This window comes from Anthonomus grandis, chromosome 19, assembly GCF_022605725.1.
Source record: "Anthonomus grandis grandis chromosome 19, icAntGran1.3, whole genome shotgun sequence".
NCBI lineage: Eukaryota > Metazoa > Arthropoda > Insecta > Coleoptera > Curculionidae > Anthonomus > Anthonomus grandis.
Window position 1 is genome coordinate 13049859 of NC_065564.1, and position 25201 is coordinate 13075059.

Here is a 25201-nt window from a genome sequence, read left to right on the forward strand (position 1 = left end):
ATTTTTATTATTATTTATTAAAATATTATTTATTAACAGCATTTATTTCGAAATAACTACAAGTGAAAATTTGACATTTGTCGTCACTTAAATTAAAACCGAACAACAGAAAACATTAAAACGTAAGACAAAAATAATTGTTCTAGAAATTGAAAAATAATTACAAATTCCAGTAACTTAATTCAAACGAATTTAAAAATAATAGCCTTGAAAGCCTATCTCCAAGAAGTCTGTTACGGCATTCATCCATTATCGCATCAGCCTTTGAAAATAGGCGTTCAGAAAATGGGTTGCATCTGCCAACACTACGGATAAACATAAACAGAAAGACAGAAGGAAACAGGAGTAAATCCGTGCTTCACTGCTTCATTCATATTAATTTATGTGGTATCTTTTTGATTAAATTAAATTTATTTCATAGCATTCTTCGATACAGGATACGATAGGTACTGCATAAAACTCAAACGGATCGGACCGTATCGTACGTTAAAGTACCGGTACAAAATATCGAGTATCGGAAGAAAAAATACCGGTACTCGAGAAAATCGTATCGTATCGCACATCCTTAGCTGTGAGAAGGATGAAACCGTTGACCATGTAGTCGGGGAGTGCCCAGCACTCACGCGCGCCAGGTTCAAATACTTGGGTAACACTAGAGATGTGTCGACCCAGCTATTTTTGAATAGCAGTTGCTTTTGCTACTGCTACACAAAAATAGCAGTTAATTAAAGATGCTATTTAAATAGCAGTTGCTACAGTGTTACTTTATAAGTAGCGAGTAGCGTTGAAGACAATGACAAATAACTTTATAAAGAATATTTGCTTTTTTTAAATTTATTAGCTAAATTTTGAATTTTCATTTTGAAAAATTTTGTCATTCGGTGTTTTTTTGTTTTAAGCAATATTTTGTTGAAACTTTTAGTGTAGGTGCTCGTTGTCTTCACTTTTTGTTTAATGAATTACAATAACTCAAACCTCAAACTCTCAAATGTTAATTATCGAAATAAGAAATTTCACCGCAAATAAAACAACAAAATTGTTAGAACAGCATAGATGGCAGGTGGTAGATCCCTAGAAGTCCTGAAACTTTTCAATCCTTCAAGGAGAGGTATGAAACAAAATACTGTGATTGGTAGCAGGCGCGAACGCCTGGGATTTACAGACAGGGCTTTATTCTCGATTTGTTTTTTTGTCTCTATATTAAACGATTGGCGGGCGCCTGGGATTCACTGTCGATAAACCAACGGGAATGCGGGTTATTTGCCTTTTTTAGTGGGCGATTGGCCACATCCAGTCCTATGTGTTAGTTATTGTGGAAAAAGTAGCATATATAACGTAGTATCATAGTAGGATAAAAGACAATAGAAAGGTAAAAAATATTTCAAAATATTAATTCAAAGTTAGTGTGCTGTGTTTGCTTGTTCGAAGATTAGAATTTAAAAAGGTAAATTGCATTGAATTGTTTTGAAGTTGTTATTTATTTGTATATTTATTTAGGTTCTTTTATTCAACTAACAACATGAATAAGAAATCAGATATTTGGAACTTCTTCTCAGTCTCAGATGAAGATAAAAGCAAAGCCAAGTGTAATATATGTAAGTCAGTTTTTTCATATAAAACGTCTGTAACGAACCTTAAAGCACATCTTAGCAGAAAACATCCTTCTGTAAGACTGCATCAATTTGAACGTGTTCAGAACACTAGAAAAGCAAATACTGAACAGCATACCCAAAACGGTGGTACTTCTACTGTTAGTGAACCCTGTAGTTCTAATACAAGTGTGTTGCCATCGACCTCGCCATCGACTTCTAAAGGAAGTTCATCAAATATAATTCCCTCGGCTCGATCTGAAGCTAAAAAGATGCAGCAACAGTTAATGCCTGAATATACTCATAAGAGTATTACAATGTCCCAACAAAAAAAATTGGACGAGCTTCTATTGAATCTTGTTATAAAAGATTTTCAGCCATTTTCCGTGGTTGAAGACTCCGGTTTTAAAGCTTTTATTTTAGCTCTAAACCCTAGGTATAAATTGCCTACTAGAAAAACTTTAAGTAATGCTCTTCTTCCAGGACGATTTGAAGAAGTGCAGAACAAAGTTTCGGATGTTTTAAGAGAAGTCACATCTATGACAATTACAACAGACTTAAGCAAAATTAGTAAAATTGTGACACATTTTAAGCAAAGTGCGAACGCCAAACATAAATTCGATAATGTTCAACGACAACATGGCAAAGAACCAAAAAAGCTCAAAAAGGACGTAGCAACAAGATGGAACTCCACATATCTAATGCTAGAAAGATTTGTGGAGTTAGAAGAAGCAATACGAACAACTCTAGCATTAATGGATTCAGTTTCTCTGCCAGTCATTCCCACAGAGGAGTGGACATTTATGAAGGAATTAGTAATTATATTAAAACCATTTTTTGATGTAACTGAGTTAATGTCTGGGGAAAAATACGTCACATTATCTTTAGTTATAATCATGACAAATGGGTTGAGAAATGTTTGTATTGAGATGTTGAATAGCGATCAGTTTACTACCGAAGTTAGCCAAAATTTTATAAAAAATCTTATACAAAACATAACATCGCGGCTTGGAGATTTAGAGTCCAGTAAGACCCTAATTGTGTCAACATTTCTGGATCCAAGGTTTAAGAATATTGGTTTTAGTAATCCTGTCGTTTCAGATAAGGCGAAGGAATATGTTACTGGTTTAGTAGCTCAAAATATAAGAGCAAAGTGCGAAACGACTGGAGAAGCAGGTTTAGAGGTTGGTGCCGGTAATGCGACGTCAGAAAAGCCACTATTTGACCTTTGGAAGCAGTTTAATAAGTCGGTGTCATCTCATCCTAAAGTCAATCAAAGTCCGCAGGCACGTGCTATAGTTGAAGTAAACCGTTACTTGGAGGAAGAAATTATCCCAAGGAACGAGGATCCTTTGAAGTGGTGGGCTAACAATGGTGCGGTTTTTCCAAATTTAAGCCATGTCGTCCGATGCAAGTTTGGAACAGTTTCAACTTCAGTTGCATGTGAACGCATGTTTTCAAAGACTGGTCTTATTATTTCGGAGCGGAGAAGTCGCATTAAGTTAGAGAAAGTAAAAAAAATTATGTTTTTAAATGTTAATCAAAAGTTACTTTGAGTTTTTATTACGTTTATTATTTCAGACTTTTTTAGATTTTTTTTCTATTTTTCACTTCTTTTAACGCTTTTCCCTGACTGTTATACTTACTATATGTTACAGTTTTATATACTCTTGTTGAATAGCTAAGTTTCAAGTTTTTCTTTAATAAATGTTTATAAATTAATAATAAACAAGTTATTTCTATTCCATAGAATATATGATTTTTTCTAAACAGCTTTTTATTAAGAATGTAATTTTGTTTTTTGAAATTAATTTTTTTTTCCAATTAGTAGTTTTTTTTAATATTAAATTTAATGGATGACAATAAAAATATTACACGGAAACAAAATATTAAAATATTTCCGTATTTCCAGTCACGCCATAACCCATCTCTATCCGCTACTTTCATAATCATAATACATTTTCAATGTTCGAATCCCGAATACTCCGTTTCCCGTTTGTGTTACACTCATCGAATCGCACTTCGCGTCGCAGTCGGCCAGTCCCGCCAGTCGCAGTCGTGTCGTGCTATTGCTATTCCATTTCCCAGCTATCGTGACACTCGCGTCAATAGCCGCTCCGTATTCAATTTTAGTTGCTACAAAAATAGCAGCTATTTTTTGAAGCCGTAGCAGCTAACATTATTAGAAATCAAATAGCAGTTAAAAAATAGCAGGCTGCTATTTAGCAACCCATCTCTAGGTAACACTTTCAGTGTACCGAGTGACTTTAAGTCCTTCAGACCAGAGAGCCTTATCGGTTTCTCTAAGGCCGTTGGGCTCTGGTAACCCCCGGTAGGGCATGACGCGTTCATTAGGAGACCTATATGCATAACTGCCTTGGCAGCTCACTGTTTCGACAATTCATTCATTCATTCATACGTTAACAATATTTAACGTAACCATTTATGAGACATAAATTATTTTGTTTATGCTTTTTAAACTATTAAACAGAAAATATCTTAACAGGGGTTGTTGGTATTGGTGTTGTATCTTAGTTTACTTTTAGTCAATTTTTCTAAATTTACCAAATACTTCCCTGGTTTCCACGCCCCTGGTTAAAATTACTTTTGTTTACTAGGTCCAAAAGAATAAACGTATTAACAGTAATTTAGCTCCCAAAATTGGTTGCGGTAGCTAAAGTAGTTTCGGAGCTATTAAAAAATAACTAGTTTTTAAAGGTTATTTTCAAAGAGCTCTAGCTCCCTGAGGAAGCATTTCCGGACCCATGTTTATGTTCTATGTACCCTAGAAGTTTGTAACATGATCGACGCAACACCCTGTATAATATCGATTTTTGCTTTGCACCTTGCACACGGGTCTGGGCATTAGATATAATCAAGGAGCCTGAAGTAAGGAGAGTGTTCTATATGCTAAATGTGTGTTCCCAAAAATGAACGAAAACTAATTTCAAAAAGTTGCCACATCGGCGCTCTTGGTCAGAAGTGTACCTACCTAATTCTGATAGGCTGGACTCACGTTTCCATAATGTTATTGTTTTCGAAACCGTAATATCTACACACACGCACTAGTGCGTAAAAAGTAATTTGACATGGAACTGAAAATATGGTGGAATGGGACTGAAAATATTTGTGATATTTTCAGTAAATAACTTGGGACAATCTATAGTAGCATTAAAGACTTTATGCATAAAACATAAGTCGAGTAATGTTCTTCGTGACTCTAATGTGGGTAAGTTCAGGTTATCCCTGACCCATTGATAGTAATACTCCTGTCTCCTGTAACCACATCTAAAAGCAGCCGCCCTTAAAAATTTATTTTGAGCCTTTTCAATCTGCTTAATGTAGCAGTTACATGAAGGGGACCACACAATTGAGCCATACTCCAAGATGGGCCTAACAAGAGAGCCATCCGGTAATCTAAAAGTAAACAAAGAAAAATCAGTTGTAGACCGCTGGATAAAACCTAGCATTTTCATTGCCCTACCGGTCACCTGATTGATGTAACTTTTAAAAGACAACCTGGAGTCAATAAATATTCCTCCTAAGTCAGAAACCTCCGTTTTGGCACCAAATGCCACATTGTTTATTTTATAAAGAAAAGCAATTCTTTGCTTAGAACAAGTAATCTTAGGGCACTTATTGATGTTAAGGGATATTCTATTCAATTGGCCTCAATCAAAAAACAAATTAACTTTTTTTGCAGGAGCACAGCATCATCAAGGGATATGATAAGCCTAAATAGGTTCACATCATCAGCGAACATTAGCACAAGACAATTTTTTCAAGTTTCCAAACTAAATCAATCAAAAAGAGGCAAAACAAAACAGCGCGCGAGTGGGAGCCCTGTGGCACCAAAATTTCAGTGGAACATGTACCACTTTATTTAATTAACAATCTTGGTTCTACCTCTGATGAAGAGGCCCCACAATACTTAAAGTCCCAAGTTGTTAACCCGATCAAAAGCTTTGGAAAAATCTGTATATATCGAGTCAACCTGAAGTCCTTTCTCCAAGCAGCGGTAACACTCCAGGCAATCCTACGACTGACCAGGCAGTCAAGCAGCTTTGGCAATTCAGATTGTTTACACACAGCCCGATAATTGGAAATTTCAATTCTACTATCAGATTTAAAAAATGGGTTTTAGAAAACTTCTTTTCCAGAGAGTGTGATAAGAACCAGTAACCAGAGACTTGTTAAAAATGAACAGTACTTGTTAAGAATGCCGGAATCTCATCTGGCCCAGCACAGAACTGGATTATTCTTAAAGGAAGTAATAACCTCATAAACATCCTGCGCTGACAGAGTTTAAGTGCTCAGACAAATTGATTTATCAAAATCAAAAGATGGTATGTCATTGACTTGCTCATCCGAGTAGACGGATGAAAAATATTCTGCAAACGTATCCGCAGTATCCGAGATATTCATGCTAATCCTGTTATTGTATGTCATTCTGGAGGGAAGGCTAAAACCATTTCTTTTATTTTGAATATATGACCAGAAGTACCCCGGATTGCCAGCGAGATTCATTTCCACCTTATTAATGTATTGTTGATAGCACAACTCTCTTAAGTTCATCATAAATTCATCATAATCCTGCTGTTGACCACTAATTTTGAACTTTTTGTGAATTTGTTTCTTTCTTATGATCAAACTGCGAAGCTCCGAACTTTTGTACCTCTTTAGAGGAATAAACCTTTCCATCGAGGAGTAGATCACATTATAGAAAATTGAAATTATGACATCAATAGATGTCTCTCCCAAGAACAATGGATTCCAGTCTATCCCAGGAAGAGAATCGTTAATTGACATGTAAGTTCCTTTACCAAAATCATAAAAATATTCCTCATATATCATATCATCAGAATTTTCTGCACAACAAAGGTCAAAACTAATTGCTGTAAGGTGTAAGTAACTATTCTAAAAAATCTTGTGTGTTGCACGTTCGAAAAAGTTATAGACGCTAAAGCAGTTGGCCAGAGAAAGCACAGACTCTCTGCCATTCTCCAGACAACCACCAACCACCAAACCAAGATCATCATTCTCCCATCTAGCATGTGGTATATTGTAATCACCTGCCAAGACAAACAAACTACTTGACTACTTCAACGGATTCACAATGGCTTAAATACGCTTGAAGTGAAGATGGAGATGGTATATAAATGCAACCAACAAAGCTTGGACTGTTTATTGTGAAAGTCAAATAGATCTGATAAATATCCACATCAACAGGTAGGATAACAATTCTATGTGAACATAAACTCTTTTTAGCCGTAATTAATACACCACGTCCACGAGCCTTGGTAGTATTCGTACCCATTTGACGATCATATCTATATAAATCATAGTTTGATACTCCAATTTCAGCATCTGAATATTCAAGTCTCTGCAATCATATCAATATCACATTATAATTAGGGAAATTCAGGTTTCAGCAGCACATTTAAATTCTTAGAAATATTAGTTTTATAAGATGAATCGTAGCTTTAAGTGCTGTAAAAATAAGGATTTTTTAAATTACTGCTGCGTAGCCTGCAACTCAATCTTTCACCCTAGTTGCCTCGAGCGACAATCTGAGGTTATAAGGTTGGGAGGCTATAAAATTTTGTGTACGGAAAGATGTCAGACAACTTTTAATAAAGAAAAAGGTCAAGCTAGGGCCTATGACCAGAAAATTGAGAGTATGATGGAGGAATTTAGGGAAAAGAATAGACACTTAGAGAGAATTCGTAGAAATAGTCTGATTTTTGAAGTATTTGAAGCGGAAAGAAAGTTTTCATCGACACTTGATATTCTCAATTAAAAAAATTACGAACTTAGTTACGAGATTGACAATTTTAAGACTAAGGAACATGATCTGAATTTGTTGGTAAAGTCTCTGGATGGATCTTTCACTCAAAATGGACAAATTAACGGATTTAAATAAGGACCTAATTACCAACATTCACGCTATAGAAAACGAGAGTCTTGCATATAAACATCAAATTTTTTTGCTACAAAGAGATGTTGATGAGTATTCTTCTATTAATGAAGAGATGGTGACTTCTATAAGAGTTTTAGAAGCAGAAAAAGAAAGCCACCTTTTGGAGATTGGGCTCTTGAAACCTCAGCAGGTGGTATCAACAGTCACTGACTCCAGGAATGTGCGTACTGAGATCAATAAACAAAACAATAAACATGATGATTTTCGTCCAAAGCTTCTGTTTGTAGCTGGAAAATGTAATAGATTGTTTCTTAAGCTTTTACGTAACAAAATGGGACATGTGTACAACATTCAATATTTTTTAAAACCTGGTTGCTTGACTCGTGATTTGGTACTAACTGCTTCAGCTCTTGCTTCCAATTTTACCAAGAACGATTTGGTGATCTTGTGGTTGAACGGAACATATTCTCCTACATCTATTATTAACGATTTTATCATTCCCTGTAAAAACACTACTTTGCTCGTTATGACAAGCCCTTGTTTTGGACCAAGTTGCAGTGTCGTATAAAATAGTAATCTGTCATTATATAAAGCTTTCCATAAAAACAACATTGACTTAAGTCGAATACTTGAATGCAATTATGCTAATCATTTTGCTGATTTGGCTTGTATATTACATGGTCACATAAAAAAATATTTTCTAAAACTAAATAGATCACCTAATTTTGTCGAAAGCGTGGGAACTGCGTCTGAGCGCGTGACTCTTTTTTATAGATGAGATCGTAGAGGTTGAAGCTCCCTTTCATTCAACTGCAATATCAAAATTAAAGCATTGTAGTGCATTTTTATTAAATATTCAATCCCTTCGGAATAAGGTGGATGAGCTTCAACTTCTGCTTGCTAATTTTAATTTTCCTGATATTGTTATATTAACAGAATATTGGCTTAGATCTAATGAATGTATTTGTATTGATGAGTATGTACCACCGTCAGTTTATTATAGACAAAACTCTCTGCATGGAGGGACTGCTGTTCTAATTAGGAGACATTTTCAAAACTTTTTCTGTACTGTTGATAAGTTTGGTGATGAAAACATCTTGTCGAACTTGCATTGTCTTATTTATTTACTGTAACACGACGTTTCAGTTGGTAAGTATCTCCAACCGTTATCAAGTGTAAACTGACAGCAAACTACTATTCTATAGGCTTATATACTAGATGTGTGCAGCGATGTGGAAAGGAAAGTCATCCGTGAAAAAGAGTTGGGGGAAGGACACGCCTCTCTCTAGATCCTACACTGTCTTAAGAGTAGAGGCTTCCAGATGTTGGGTACATCGACGCTTGGATGGCTGAAGATCCCCTGATTCTGTGAAATGAAAACTGCCTCTACGAACTTCCTCTTCCGCCAGTGCTGTTCCTTGTGCACAATGGATATTGTGTCCATTATGCCACGCGTGCTCTGCTATTCCGGATTTGGAGACCTCTCCTCTTTGGGTCCAGCTGCGATGTTCCTTCGCTCTGATTTCTAGGGGGCGCTTCGTTTCATGGGATCCGGTAGACGCAATTTTTGGTATCCAACAAGCCATCTGGTTTGGTCTTTGATACCACGCTTCTGATAGTGGTGCTAGATCTAAAGGCACTTCTAATATTGTACTTGCTGGCAATGTGTCGGATTTGTTCCGATGTACCCCTAATGTAAGGTATGGGTAGAAGTTTGGTTGTCGTGGTGGCCTCTTCTCTGATTTGATTTGGACGCGTCCTTTGGATGGTCCTACTTATTAGCTTCTTTGGATATCCATTCTGTTGTAGGTCTTTGTAGATGGTATCCACATCAGTCTTGAGATCCTCGTCGCTTCTACAGATGGTTCGAGCTCTATTGTAGAGGGATCTTATGATGCCTACTTTGGTGGTTGCAGGATGGTTGGACTCATAGTGAAGATATTTTTAACGAGGACATCTAGGAAAGGTAGAACTGAGTCCTTCTCTGTCTCCATCGTGAACTTGATTGTTGGTCTGAAGCTGTTGAGGTGAAGCAGAAACTCCTGAAGTGCTTTTTCCTCTTTGTCCCAGATGATGAAGGTGTCGTCCACATATCGAAGCCAGAGCTTGGGTTTGCAATGGGAGGCATCTATTGCATGTTCCTCGAACCATTCCATGAAGATGTTCGCTATTACTGGGGAAAGAGATGAACCCATCGGAAGTCCTTCGTCTTGAGCGTAGAATCTATCCTTGACCTGAAAGTAAGAATTACGAAGACAGATCTCCAAAAGTTCCATCACCCCGTCCAGAGGCAGTGTGGTCCGAGTTGAGAAAGCTGCATCCTTGCTTAGTTTGTCTCGGATGATGTTAAGACACTCTCCTATGGGTACATTGGTGTAGAGACTTTCGACATCAAAGCTCACCAATCTGTCATTGGTCTCGACTTCGATCCCTCCAAGAAGGTTTACAAAGTGGGCAGGGTTTCGCACGAAGGACGCTGCATTTCCCTGGATCGGTCTAATGATCTCCAAAAGGAATTTCGAGAGTTCTGATGTCGGCGAATTTCTAGAGCTCGTGATGGGCCGCAGAGGCATTTGCTCCTTATGAATCTTGGGTAGTCCGTATAGGTGTGGAAGTTTGCTATAATGTGGTGTCAGCCTAGAGCGTACCACATCCGACAATGTTGAGGAGTACTTCTTAAGTGCTCTGTAAATTCGACCTTGGTTGTCGTCGGATCCTTAGATAGAAGCCTGTATTCGCCTTTGTTCAAAACTTCCTCAACCTTGTTTTCGTAGGTTTTCAGGTCCATAACCACAGTTGCATTGCCCTTATCTGGAGGAAGAATTTTGATGTTCTTTTCACTTTTGAGATTCTTGAGAGCTGATTCCTCTTCTTTGCTGATGTTCTGCGAAGGTTTCTGTTTTTTAAGTGAGTCCAGAGCAACCCTTACCTCGTGTCGAAGTTCATCGGCCTCAGGACGTGGTAGGTGGATTGATCCTACTGAAGACACTATGTCTATAAAGGATGGTTTTGAGGATATGGCGAAGTTTAGTCCTCTGCTTAACACCTTTTGTTTAGCATCGGTGAGGGTTCTTTTTGACACATTAATGATGATGGCGGGGAGGTTAGAGGTTGGTGCTGGTTGAGTCCTGTTGGTTCGTCTGGATTTAAGGTTTTGGAGTTATGAAAGGTGGCCTGCTCTTAGCTTTTCTCTTAGTTTCTGGCAAGCGAAGTCTATTTTGTCAAAGATTGGTTGATAGTCTTCCTCCAATGTAACTTCTTTGATTTCTTCGAATCGCTGAATGCATTCAATTTCTATTTGTGCTTTCTTCCAACGGTGATAGCTAAGTTGAGATCGCAGCAGCTCCATACTAGCACTTTCAAGTATACGTTCTGATCTTGCACCTGGTATAGCGGTTTTGAGGCGTAGACCAGTAGGAATGACATTGGCATCTCTCGTCTCTCGCAGGAAGCTGATGTGTTCCTCCTCCTTGATCATCTTTATCTTGGTTTTCTCAAAGCCTCTAAATAGGTTGCTGGTTCCGGGTCCGTACCGGTTATCCAATCTGTTTTTGAAGGTGATATTACCAACCGAAACGTCGTGTTACATTAAATAAATAAGACAATGCAAGTTCGACAAGATGTTTTCACTGTACCATTGTCTACCACCTTCAAAAACAGGCAAGATTTACATCAACAAAAAAAGTACTGATAGACCCATTTAGACAAGATCAGAGACAGATTTGCAGCGAATTTAAAATTAAATAGATACTTCAACACTTTTTCATAATCAAGAAGATATTGGTAGAGCTTTTCCAAAGTGAAGCTGAATTATTGGAGGAATTAACCGACCAAAGTGATTGTGTAGGTTAGTTTTTAGATTTTAGTCATTTATCTAGGGAAATAAATATACACTTAAAGCTATTAAATATTTTACAACTCAACATAAGTCCTTTTGCTAACAGAAAATGTTGACCTTTCGTATTGTGATATTTTCGTTTTTACAGAAACTTTTAATATTGAAAATACCAATTGCTATCATATTCCTGGTTACAAACTATTTTACAATGACGGCAATTATAATAAAAATGATGGTGTTGTAGTATACATAAGGTCTAATATTGACGTTACTTTTTTAACATATAAACTGCCAACTCTCAGCCGATTTGTTTTTTCCATTGATCGTATTACTTTCGGTCTCACTGCGGTATACAAACCGCTATTTCCAATAAATTCTTTTATCGACGATTTAGAAAACTTCTTTTCAATAAATGCAAGAGAATATTGTGAAATTTTTACTGGGGACATTAACTTGAACTTATTCAATACAAACGAAAGGGAAAAAGGAATCGTAAAAAGGAACCCTGGGGAACAAGGCGCACCCCATTGTATACAGCCTTACCCCTGCATGCGGGGCTCTGCAGGGGTGGACCACCCTTTCCCTAGCTACTCGTGGGAACATCTATGATGGACCAAGATAACCAAAACACCAAAGAAGGGGGCCAAGAGCAACCTTTACCAGCAATGGCGGGACCTAAAGGAACCGCTGTTGAGAAGTCAACGGCGGGGCCGCAAGGAACCGCCGCTGAGAAAGCCAAAGAGGGACCTGCCGGGAGGAAACGACCGTCGGGGGCTCAAAGACGAAAAGCCAAACTGTTGGCGGCCAAGGGAAGGGAGGGACGGGGCCCAAAGAGGCACTGACACCCACCCAGACCAAGGCCAATACGAGCGAGACGCAAAAACGACATCGCTCGGAGGGAGAAACTCCGCCGGAGTCAAAAAGACCCAGGAAGAAGCCCAGGGGCCCAAGACGGGAACCAGGGCTGTCCTATCGGGATGCTGCGGCGGGGGTTCTAAGAATAGCCATAACAGCCAAAAAATACCCCGAGGCATTCGTCTCGGAGGAGCAGGCAAACACCCTAAAGGGCTGGCTGCTCAACAAAACGTTCGCTCTGCAGAGCGGATCGCAAATTGCGCCCAAGTTTGCAGGCGTAAGCCACGGGGGGGAATCCTTCACATCACCTGTGTCGACGAGTCAACTAAAAATTGGCTCGTCGAACTGGTGCAGAAGGAAACTCCCTGGGAAGGAGCTGAACTCCAGATAACGGAGGACGGCAAACTTCCCAGACCGGTGAAGGCAATAACCTGGGTGCCGGGACCTACTGAGGAACCGAAAGCACTCCTACACAAGCTGGATGGTCAAAACAACATCAACACCAGCTTGTGGAAAGTGCTCGATATGAGGAAGGACCAGGACGACAAGGGTTGCCTGGTAACGCTCCTCATGGACGAGAAATCCTGGGCCGAAGTAAGGGAAGCGAATCAATCGCTATACCTCAACTTTGGCAGCATAAAAGTCAGACTCTTGGCCAGCAGCCAAGAGAAAGAGAAGAGGGACCAGGCAACCTCTATGGAAACAGAGGGATTGCCGGGAACCTCTTCTTTCTAAAATCGCTCTCCGCAATGGGTGCGAGGCTGATACAAATAAACCTCCACCACTGCAAAGCAGCCACTGCGGCCTTACAAAAATGCATAGCCGACAACAATATTCAGATAGCCCTGATTCGGGAACCTTATGCTTATAGGGGCCAGATAAGGGGACTAGGAAACCTCAACGGGAGACTAGTGTCAGACCCAAAAGAGGGACCTAACCTAAGAAGCTGTATCTTTATAAGAAAAGATATAGAGGCCACACCGCTGTGGGAGTTTTGTGACAGGGACACAGCGGCGGTTAAAGTGCAAATCAAAACAGCGGAGAGGAGCTACGATACAATAATAGTATCAGCATACTTTCCGCACGATCAACAAGGGGAACCACCTCCGACAACAGTTCGGAGGTTGATAGACCATCAAAGATTGGAAAACCTCATAATAGGCTGTGACGCCAATGCTCACCACACTATCTGGGGAAGCACTGGAACAAACAAACCAGGCTAATCATTATTAAATTACTGTGCTGCCTCCGGTCTAAATATACTTAATGTGGGGGAGGAACCGACTTTCGTCAACATACTTCGCAGAGAAGTAATTGATCTAACCATTGGCAAGGGACGCATCTGCGACCTTGTTAAAAAATGGCATGTATCTGACGAACCAAGTTTGTCGGATCACAGGTACATAAGATTCGATCTAGAATCTATGGATACAGGAGAAAATCCGGAGTAATAAATCCGGAGACCTACAGGAACGCCAGGAAAACGGACTGGGACCTCTTCAATGAGATACTAGGACGCGAACTGGAGAACTGTCCAACGGAGGCAAAAGACAATGTAGAGCTCGAAGTGCAGACAGAGTCGACTGACTCTGACTATTGAGACTGACTGAGGCTCTTAAAGTTGTTTTTGAAAATTCATGTCCACTAAGCAAACCGCGTCAAGCAGGGAACACCTCATGGTGGAACCAAGAATTGGGCGAGCTAAGGAAGACAGTAAGAAAGCTTTTTAACAGAGCCAAAAGAACTGGTGAGTGGAATCTATACAGACAACACTTAACCAGGTACAATGATGCTATAAAAAGAGCAAAGAGAGAAGGGTGGAGGAAGCTATGCCGGGACCTAACAGAGACACCAGCATATGCTAGACTCCACAAGGCAATATCCAAAGGGCCACGACAAACCCTAGGCTCTTGTCTAAAACCCGATGGAGAATATACGACAACCGAGGAAGAAACGCTTGGCTTAATGCTGAACACGCACTTTCCGGGATCGAAAATTCTCCGTCAACCAGAACATACCCAGGACCCAACTCCTATCATTCCGAACAGGGGCAAAAGGGAACACTGGGAACTAGCGAAAAAGGTAGTAACCTACGAGAAGGTTAAATGGGCGATAAATTCCTTCAAACCATTTAAATCTCCCGGAATGGATGGCATAATGCCAGTCATGTTACAGCGGGGTAGCGAACTGCTGCTGCCTGCACTATGTAAAATAATGCGTGCAAGTCTAGCCACGGCGCATATACCAGAGAGTTGGAGGGAAGCAAAGGTAGTATTTCTACCAAAGACGGGACGCGACTCCTATGCGAAACCTAAATCCTTCCGACCAATCTGCCTTAAATCATTCCTCCTAAAAACGGAGGAAAAGCTCATAGAAAGGCATACCAGGGACCAATGTATTACGGGTCAACCCTCTACATCGACACCAGTATGCCTACCAAACAGGTAAATCTTGCGAATCAGCGATTCACGAGATAACCCAGAGGGTCGAACAATCTCTGAACAACAAAGAGATCGCCCTAGGAGCTTTCTTAGACATTGAGGGAGCATTCGACAATACATCATATGAAAACATCTTATCGTGTAAACTGACTGAAAGGTCAGTTTACACTTGATAACGGTTGGAGATACTTACCAACCGAAACGTCGTGTTACATTAAATAAATAAGACAATGCAAGTTCGACAAGATGTTTTCACTGTACCATTGTCTACCACCTTCAAAAACACATCATATGACTCAATCAACCGTGCGATAGCAGCACGAGGAATACATCCCATGATTGGCGGCTGGATAACCCAAATGCTAAATCATAGGAAAGTAGCAGCAAATCTCAACAGCACAACGGTTAAGGCCAAAGTGTGCAGGGGAACACCGCAAGGGGGCGTACTGTCACCGCTGCTGTGGAACCTTGTATCGGACAGCTTGCTGACACGACTGGAGAGGCAGCTTATCTTCGCTATAGGATATGCTGACGATATAGTCATCCTTACACGAGGGGGTAGTCAGGCTCATGTATTCGAAAAAATGCAAAGAGCCCTGACTACTGTCGAGCACTGGTGTGAGGAAGAGCAACTAAGGGTAAGTCCCACAAAAACTACTCTGGTTTCCTTTACCAAAAGAAGGAAACTAGAGCCCATTAGAAACATAACATTTTATGGAGAAAATCTGCGACTTGAAGACGATGTCAAATATCTAGGTATAACCCTGGATAAAAAACTCAGCTTCAAGAAACATGTAATCCAGGCTACAAATAAAGCCACGAAAACTCTTATGTACTGTAAGAGAATGTTCGGCAGATCATGGGGACTGTCACCAAAATGGTACATTGGATGTACACGACAATGGTTAGACCCATCATTACATACGCATTACCTATATGGTGGCATGCGGCAGAAAAGAGGACTGTAATACAGATACTCAACAAAACACAACGAATAGCATGTCTGGGCATAACAGGAGCGATGTCAACAAAGCCGACTGCTGCCCTAGAGAACCTGATAGGACTAAGCCCGCTACACTTAGTGGTACGGGCTGAAGCTATAACGGGGGCGAAAAGACTGCTGTCAAATGGCGCAACAATCCTATCGAAAGATGGGCACAATGCCTTATTTGACAAGATACAGGACCTTGGGCGCCTGGCCCTAAGAACAGACAGAACCAAGGTCACATACCTAGACAAACCTTTTATCATCAAAGAAAAAAGGGGACCACTGGACGCAGAAGCGAACAGGCTCAGGCAAAGAGGTTACTCAGTATGGCACACGGCAACCAAACGATCCAAGATCGGGGTAGCTGTGGGCATGGTGGAGGACGAACGACAGGGCAGACAACTCACGCTAAATCTGGGCCTGGAAAGAACAAATTTACAGGCAAGCATAATAGGAATACAAACCTGTGTCCAACTGATGAGAGAAGGGCTGCCAAGAGGCAAAACCTTCGCAATTTTCACACGAGACCAGGCTGCAACACTTGCACTACAACAGTTCGAGACTAAGTCAAGGACTGTGCAAAGCTGCTGGGAGGATCTCAGGAACCTCGCCGAAGCGCAAAATAGGCCAGAGATAATCCTAGCAGAGAATATGGGCAACAATAAGGCTGCAAGAAGGGCTAACCAACTTGCAACCCAGGGAGCCAGCAACAGCCTGGTAGGCCCTGAACCAACATGTTATGTCAGCGATAAGACCTGGAAGAGGGAAATCGGCAACTGGCTAACAAACCAGAACAAATTCTACTGGGAGCAGCTGCCAAAGATGGAACAATCCAAACAACTTATAGGCAGCCCACCCATCAAGAAGGGTGAGAACATACTGGGCCTCTCCAGACAACAATTGCGAAAGGTCGCAGGGCTACTTACAGGCCATGCACCCAGCAGGAAACACCTGCATACGCTAGGGAAATCAGTTACCTCGCTATGTAGGGGATGCAATGAAGAGGACGAAACAACTCTTCACATACTGTGCTTCTGTGAAGCATTTAATCAAACCAGGGCAACATTCCTGGGGGAAGAGAAACCCGCACCAGAGGGTATAAGAAATCTACCACTGGGCACAATCCTGGACTTCCTTGAAGCTACAGAATTGAACCTGTGGGACTAAACATATGGGACACAATAGGACTGCTTCTTAGCAGACCGCAGTGTAGGGAGCCATAAGGCACCACCCAGCGGTGGAGTTTTAGTGGGTATAGGACGAGACAGACTCGACACTGAGTCCCACACTACTGGGGGCGGCGCCGCGTAACCAGTGTTCATAAACAATTTCTCCACCGACCAAAAAAAAAAAAAAAAAAAAAAAAAACAAGAAATATTTCAAAAAGCTGCCTTGATCATTTGTTTATAAATCAAAAATTAAAGTCCAATATGTTTTGAATCTTATATTATAGAAGAGGACATCACAGATCATAGCCCAATAATGCTTCATATAAGCCAAAAAGAACCAAAGGAAAATTTAATATCAACACAGAAAAAAAGAAATAAAATTGATATCTCTAAATTTAAACAGCTTCTACAGAATTTTGATTGGTCAATTGTATTAAATGAAAATAACTCTGAAATTGCTACAAACATTTTTTTAGAAAAATACCAACAGTTGTTAGCAGATGCAACAAAAACTTACATTCTAAAAAATCCAAAATACAAAAAAATTAAAGCATGGATTACTAATGGTATTATTACCTCAATCAGAACAAGGGATAAAATGAAGAAAAAATTATCAAAAAATTATTGTCCCATTCTAGAAAAAACATATAAAGACTACAGAAATAATTTAAACAAACTTATACATAAACAAAAAAATCAATATTACAAAAATCAAATAGAAATTAACATAAAATAACATGAAAAAACTTTACGAAATAATCAAAGATGCCACTTATGAAAATTGTAATAACAAAGACACTTTTCTAAATATAAAGAATAAAAATAATGCAAATTTCAGTAGTCCACTTGAGGCATCTAATTAATGTAATGAGTACTACATTAATATAGGGGTTGACATGGAAAAAGCAATTCCACCACCACAATATGTTCAACAATTGGAGCCTCCAATAACAAACTCCGTTTACCTAATCCCAATAACAAAAAATGAACTAATAAAATACATCTCAGAACTAAAAACGAATAGCTCCCCTGGACATGATGGTATAAGGGCCGATCTTATAAAAAAGACCCATTTAGAAATTATAAACCCACTTTTACATATACCAAATTTAATTTTAGAAACAGGTGAAATACCTTCACAATTTAAAATTACAATTGTAACTCCCATTCACAAAAAAGGTACCAAAACCTTAATAAATAATTATCCACCTGTCAGCCTCATTAGTAACTTTTCAAAAATTTGTGAAAAATGCATAAAACATAGAATAACAAACTTTTTTAAACTAAACAATGTTTTATCCACAAACCAATTTGGATTTGTTGAGGCATGTAGTACAGAAGATGCGACGCATAGGTTAATAACTGAGGTTGTAAATAATTTAAACTCAAATAAAAGGTGTTTAGCGGTATTTTTGGATCTTGCCAAAGCATTTGATACCGTCCCTCATAGGGATCTTCTCAATGTACTTGAAAGATATGGAATAAGGGGAAGAGCCCTTCAGCTCTTCTCTAGTTATCTGTCGGAGCGGTATCAGATGGTAAGGCTAAATAATGTGTCGAGTGAAAAACGAAAAATAAAAATTGGCATTCCTCAAGGAACGGTCTTAGGCCCGATATTATTTATAACATATTTAAACTCCCTTTTAAAATTACAGATTGATGGGTTAACAGTATCTTATGCTGATGACACGGCAATTGTTGTTTCGGAAGATTCTTGGGAAAGCATAAGGGACAAATCCATGAACATATTGGTAGAAATAAAAAACTGGCTAGAAACTTCTAAACTAACTTTGAATTTAACAAAAACTAATTACATAGCTTTTTCTTTGACTAGTGTAAATAGACCTGAGTATACCTCGATTTTATTTAATGATGATTGCATTAAGGAGACCTCATCTACAAAATATCTCGGTATTATAATCGACAAAAATTTAAAGTGGAAAACACATATTGATTATGTCTCCAACAAAATCCGAAAACTTTTGAATAAAAAAACACTCACTATCATTTATAAAGCATTTGTAGAGTCAATTTTAAAATACGGAATACTGGTGTGGGGAGGACTTTATAATAACAGCTTATATAAGTTAAATATAATACAGAAGTACATTTTAAAAATAATTCTTAAGAAAAACCGTTTATATCCTTCTAATTTGCTTTTTAATAAAGATATTCTAGATATTAGGTCGTTATATATACTTACAACATGTTCCTATATACACACTCAACCTAACTTAAAGATTTTGATAGATCATTCCTATGAAACAAGAGCTAGATATCACGAACACATAAAAATTCCGACAAGTTTAAATAATCTTAATCTGAGGTATATAAACTACTTTGGCCCAAAACTTTATAACTTATTACCAAGAGAGGTAAAAATATGTTCTAGAATGAAAAGATTTAAATTACTAACAAAGAATGTATTTTTTGAAAATCACCATCAATTTGTAAGGATTTTGAACTAGTTATTGTGATTTTATGTCTATTTGGGTAGATTTAAGAGATCTATGATGTTAACATTATTAATCTTTTGATTGTATATGCAAATTGTTATAGTAGAATTGTTTTTGTTTTGGTTTTCACGGTGTAGAATAATATTACAAATAAATGTAATAAATTATTAAAAAACTTTACTACGCACATACAGATGTTTTTACATCTAGGTGTTGAGTACTAAGACTTGTATTAGATATAGCTATAGTTTAATTTTTGAAATAATTAAATAATATCATTCTATTGTAATAACTGATATATTGTGAAATAAATATATTTTCTAGAAGAAGTTTCTTCTAGGAAACAAATACGAATACTGTGCATGACGAATCTAAGTGTTTATAAAAATAATTAACAAAATAAATGCCGCAGATTTTTTAATTTTTTTTGTTCCGCAGGGTTATGAACGCACCTTAACAACCAACCGGTCACCGACGATCGACGTAAAATCTCGCGGTCTTAACATTAGACACGCCGTAAAGCCACGCCCCTTCATAACCTCACTTGTTTGTTATTGTTTCCAATTTCCAAATCAAAATAGAAATTGCATTTAATCGGAAAAATGCAAACTGCAACGGGCCTCAATCCGAAATTAATGGCCATCAACAATGTGACGTCATGTTTGTACATCTTAATATTGGTTTTATGGCTCCATTTGACCAATTCCTTATTTGATGTGGGGCACTTTAATAAGACATACCTGCAATGGGTTCTACTGTTCGCCGAAGTGGTCAAGTATATAATTTTTAATCGTTACAACAGCAAGGAGGTGAAGAAGAACGAAACCAAAAAAAGTAAATCACCAGGAGTGTTTAAAACTGTTGCAGTTCTACTTGGGATGATCGCCACCTATTATGTGGTCGCTGTGTTCTTTGGGGCCCCATTTTTCTCCAAACAGCAAGAAACTTTCACTTTTGCCCTTACTATGACCATATTGACTGTGCTGCCTTGTTCCCTATACCTTGGCGGTGATAAATCAGTTGCACTAATGCTCTCTTTGGCCTCGTTAAATATTACAGAGCAATACAAGCAGTTTCTTGCACTCATGCAATTTACTTGTCTAGGTGCTTGGCTTGGGGCAGTCGTAATACCTTTAGACTGGGATAGGACTTTTCAAGTGTGGCCAGTGCCGTGTATCTTGGGTGCATTGGCGGGGCTCTTTTTTGGACATTTTGTGTTGTTGGTACTTTATGTGTTTGAAAGGAAAAATAAGAAGAAATTAAAAGCTGAATGTTAGTTGAAATGGTAAATTATGATAATCAGACAGTATTAAGTAGAATTTGTGTTTTAAATTGTTTTAATTAGAACTATAATGCTATTTATTGAATAAAATGCTAAACTGAAAAAATATTTTTTTGTCTTAATAAACTTACAAGAACTAAACCTGAACTGAAGGGTATGCAATGCATATGAGCCCAAGTGCCAAGGGAGCTTATCCGAGCCCATTTACATTGTTATTTGTATATACATATTTATCATATTTGAATAGTCTAATAATCATGGGTTGGTAATGAATAAAAAAAAGAGTAACTACATGCTTATTGGTACTAATTCTGCAATAAACAAGGTTCATCTGTATAATTTTTCCATTTTACATATTAATTGTGCACCTCTACCAAATGTAGAGCACACTAGAAATGTTCAGTTATGTTTGATAAGAACTTAAACTTTGAAGCCCATGTCCAGTTGAAATTGTGAGAGTTTATTTTAAATTAAACAGTTTATATGCCTTCAAATATATTTTACTGATAGGGACTAAACTTATGCTAATCAAGTCACTTATTCTACCACAATTGGACTATTGTAGTTGGTAGTTAAGTAGATATAACTCGGTTAAGGCTGATATACCTTAGGTAAAAAGGTTCCTGAACTCTCCCCTGCGTACTACAAATATATACAAAAAAACTTTAATAATTGCAATTTATTTTTCAAGTGCTGAAATCTACCTAGTAGCGAAATCATAATTTAAATGTTACTTTTATCAAAATTATTTTAATCATATCAACATTATTCATATTTTAATTCATAATAAATTATTAACATTTAACAGATTAGAACATGAGGTGTATACATATCTTTGATGTAAATATAATTTGGTTGTATTGTTAAGATATTTTTTTGCCTCTTTAAATCTACTTTATCCAGGGTCATTTAATTGTTAATTGAAACCTATATACCAAGTCTTTTTCTTAGTTTTCTTTCATTTATAAAAAAAAAGTGGCGCCCTCTTATTTAATAGTTATAATCAAGTTTAGATTCTTTAATAGCCAGTCATAAGTGAACCTTCGAATCCAAAGTCTCCAATAATTCTGAGCTACCGTCTGCAAACTCTTGGCAAAATAGTAACGTGTGCGTTAAGTATTTGGAATTTGTGAAATTTCTAAAAGGCATTTTAATGAGCACCAAATTGTGCAACTTTGCCTCAATTTAACCGACCTCGTATATTATCTAGTTTACGAGATCCCAATGGTGACAAAACAAAGGTAAGGACACAAAGTCACGGTCTCATCAAATCCATATAATTTCTTAAAAAAGCTCAAAAGCTTCACAAGTTTCGCTCCTATCGGAGCATCATCAGGCCTAAAAAATACATTACAAGCAGCGCCGTAGCAACAACATAACGGGCCTGGGTTCGAGACTATATCCGCGGGCCCCTAAAGAGATACTAACCTTCGTCTCTCCATAAATCGACGGCTTAAGGAAAGACAAAATTAAAAGGCTATTACATATTAACTAAAATTTTTTGAAATTAATATTAAGACAAAAATACTAATAACAATAGTTACGGAAAAATATTAAAAACATATGTGCATAATTATAAAAAACATTTACAAAAGGTTACAAATACAAAGTTAATATAGAAGAAATACAACCATTAAAAAGTTACTTTTCGAGATTTAGCAGTCGCAAATGATTTAATAATTTCCTTTAAATTTAGAGCGAGCAACTTTATTTTCAATGGACAGCATTGCCAAAGAAGATAATCGATTTTGATTCATCGAATTCCTTAAATATATTTTGATTAATTTTAATTTTGAGAACGATCGTTCTGCCGATGCAACCGTTACAGGAATTGTCAGATATAGGAAGCATAATGTTATTATTTCAGTAAAGCTACTACTAGACGAATAATTGTCAACCAGGATAAATTTAAGCACATCTTTAACTGACCTAATATTTTTAAGTTCTTCAGAAAAACATGCTCGAAATGCTAATAATTGATTCGAAAGTATATCTGATATATCATCTTGATATATTTCACGAATATTTTCAGCCATTTGGTATATTACTGTGTCACTAGAATTTAATAGAACTTCTGTATCCAAAATATTGAAGTTAGTAGATATTTGTTGTAAACTAAGTGTTCTATATTGTAACTGACTAATAATAATGTCCAGCGTTTTATAAAAAACTTAAACTCTAAAGATATCTTCCGCAGTTTGAAAAACAAAGTCATTTGCAGATTCATCAAAAAAAAACGTCTACGTTTAGAAATTCGTTTTTGGCCAAACTCTGGACTTACCCCATTTACTCGCCGTGGCTTGAGCTTCTTCTTTTACATTTAGAAACTCATTTCGAAGATTATATGTCATTTGTAACGTTTTTTAGGAGTTTACTCGATTTTTGTATATCTTGCTGCTCATTTTGCAAGTTTTGATGCTGCGTCTATGCTATTTAAAATTCTAGATTGCAAAATAATTAGAAATACTGTCAAAGTTTAGCAATGTAGTTTTATATCCTTTAGAGTCGTCAATTTCAGTTTTATTATTTGATGTTAAAATAATTTTTGACAAGGCCATGCTCTTAAGGCTAAGTCAAGATACCTAAATCTTAAGGCTTTTATAGGATCATTTCGTGAAGACCAACGGGTTGCTGATAGTTTTTTAAGCTTTACATTCGACTCGCTCTTACATGACTCAAGCAACGCCCATCTTTTAATACTGTGGGCAAAAAAAACATACAAGCTTTGCACTAAATCAAAAAAATTTGTAATTTTTTCTACATTATTTACAGAATCGTTCAAGACCAAGATTAATAAGATTATGCTCAGCACAGTGTAAAAAAGGAGCATTTTTCGCCACTTTTAAAATTCTAGATTGAACCCCATTATACATACCGCTCATATTTGCGGCACCATCGTAACCTTGACCACGCAATTTCTTTAAGTTGCTAATTTCATTAATTGCATTTATAATTTCATTGGTAAGATTTTCCGATGTCTGATTTTCAATTGGAATAAAACCCATAAATGACTCTTTAATAACAAGATCTACTAACTTCTTATTTTGATCATATTAAACAGAAACATATCGAAAAATAAGACTAAGCTGATCAATTTTAGATATATCCTGAGTAGTATCTATAATTATTGAAAAAAAAGGATTTATTATTTCATTTTGTATTTGCGGACTTAAATAAGTAGTTGACATTTTCGAATGATTCTCTAATGAATTTTTTAAAACTTGATCATAGAAAGTAACTTTATAATGGACAAAAACACTCCTGGATTGCTTGAATTTAAGTTTTGATTTGTACCTCGAAATGGCATATTTGTTGTCGCTAAAGTAAGAGTTACATCAATAATTCGCTCTAGTATTTGCCTCGATTTATTAATCTCCTGATGAAACAAATCTTCTTGGGCTTTGTCTATTGTTTTATTATTTTTTTATTTATCAAAAATAGCACAACAATTATTATGCTCATCATTTGCTTCGTGTCTCTTTATGATACGGTTTAAGTGATTCCAGTCACTAAAACCATAAATCAATTGATCGGGTTTTTGTAAGTTACAGAATAACCAACATGGTTGACAGTAACATTTATTTAGTTTAAGTGAATAACATAGCCACCATATTTCTGTTTTAATGCCAGATTTAGATATTTCTGAATAATAAAATGAGGAAAAACTTCTATTGTTTGCATCTTCGGGAAATGGTCCTCGTGGACGACAAGGTTCGTTATCAATAATAAATCTTTTCTCTTGGATTAATAAAGCTTCGCCAAAATTAGCTTTGTCCGTAGGAAAATTTACCTATAAATATTATTTTTTTATTCCTAGTTTTAGCGTTAGTGCTAAATCTAGATTCTAGAATAAAGAGATGTGGAATGGAACAAATGGATATGGAACAGCGAACGAATAAAAAAATTTAATACAAATTACCAAAAAAAAAATTATAATTTATTCGTGATCTAATTTTAATATAGGTTTTTTACAATCTGATCATAAAATGCGATTTTAATAAAAACAGAAATATTTTATGTAAAACCTACGGGACGTTAGTGTTACAGATCCATTTGTCAGACTATGCACCTACTTACATTAATATCTGGTTCATCATTGATAAGTATCTCTGATTCTGACATCTGACATAAATATGTAAAAAATGCGTAAAACAAAACAAAGTAAAATAACATACTTAATGTCAGGAAAGGCTAAGTCGTCAGATTAATTTATTGTAGAAACCCTATAATAGGTAGTTGTTTTGAGAAGCCCGTTTGATACTTTAAAAGTTATGGCTTACTCTAAGGAATGAATCGTTGTGCTAATGAGAGACTTTTGATAGTATGATACTTCAATAATTTTGTTTGTAAACTGTTCTAGCCAGGCGGCATTAGGTCAATAAAAGATAGAGAGTTTTTAAGAACACTTGTACTATTTGGCCGGTCTAATATAAATAATTATGTTTCGAGACCTAAGAAGTGAGATATTGAAAATTTGTAAAATACTTACCACTAAGAGATTGACTCACAATCGTAGACGTAAAGGGTGTAGCAATCCCACCAGTAACAAAATTAGTTAAAGAGGAACTGCTTGAATTGATTAAATGAAAAATTGAAATTTGTAAATTTTTGGATGTTTTCGAGTTTTCTCTTCAAGCTCGGCTTTCTTTTTCCTTTTACTTGC

At 37.1% G+C, this 25201-nt stretch overlaps 2 protein-coding genes across 2 annotated transcripts in view; one reads left to right on the forward strand and one right to left on the reverse strand.

Moving 5' to 3' along the window:
- Nucleotides 1-25201, reverse strand: part of LOC126747322 (sodium/hydrogen exchanger 8) — a 45798-nt gene that overhangs the window by 3836 nt on the left and 16761 nt on the right. The gene's annotated exons all lie outside the window — the stretch shown is intronic.
- On the forward strand, nt 19778-20646 carry LOC126747323 (phosphatidylinositol-glycan biosynthesis class F protein). Its single transcript, XM_050455870.1, has one exon. The coding sequence runs from the start codon at nt 19859-19861 to the stop codon at nt 20531-20533; it is 675 nt and encodes a 224-aa protein (XP_050311827.1). The 5' UTR covers nt 19778-19858; the 3' UTR covers nt 20534-20646.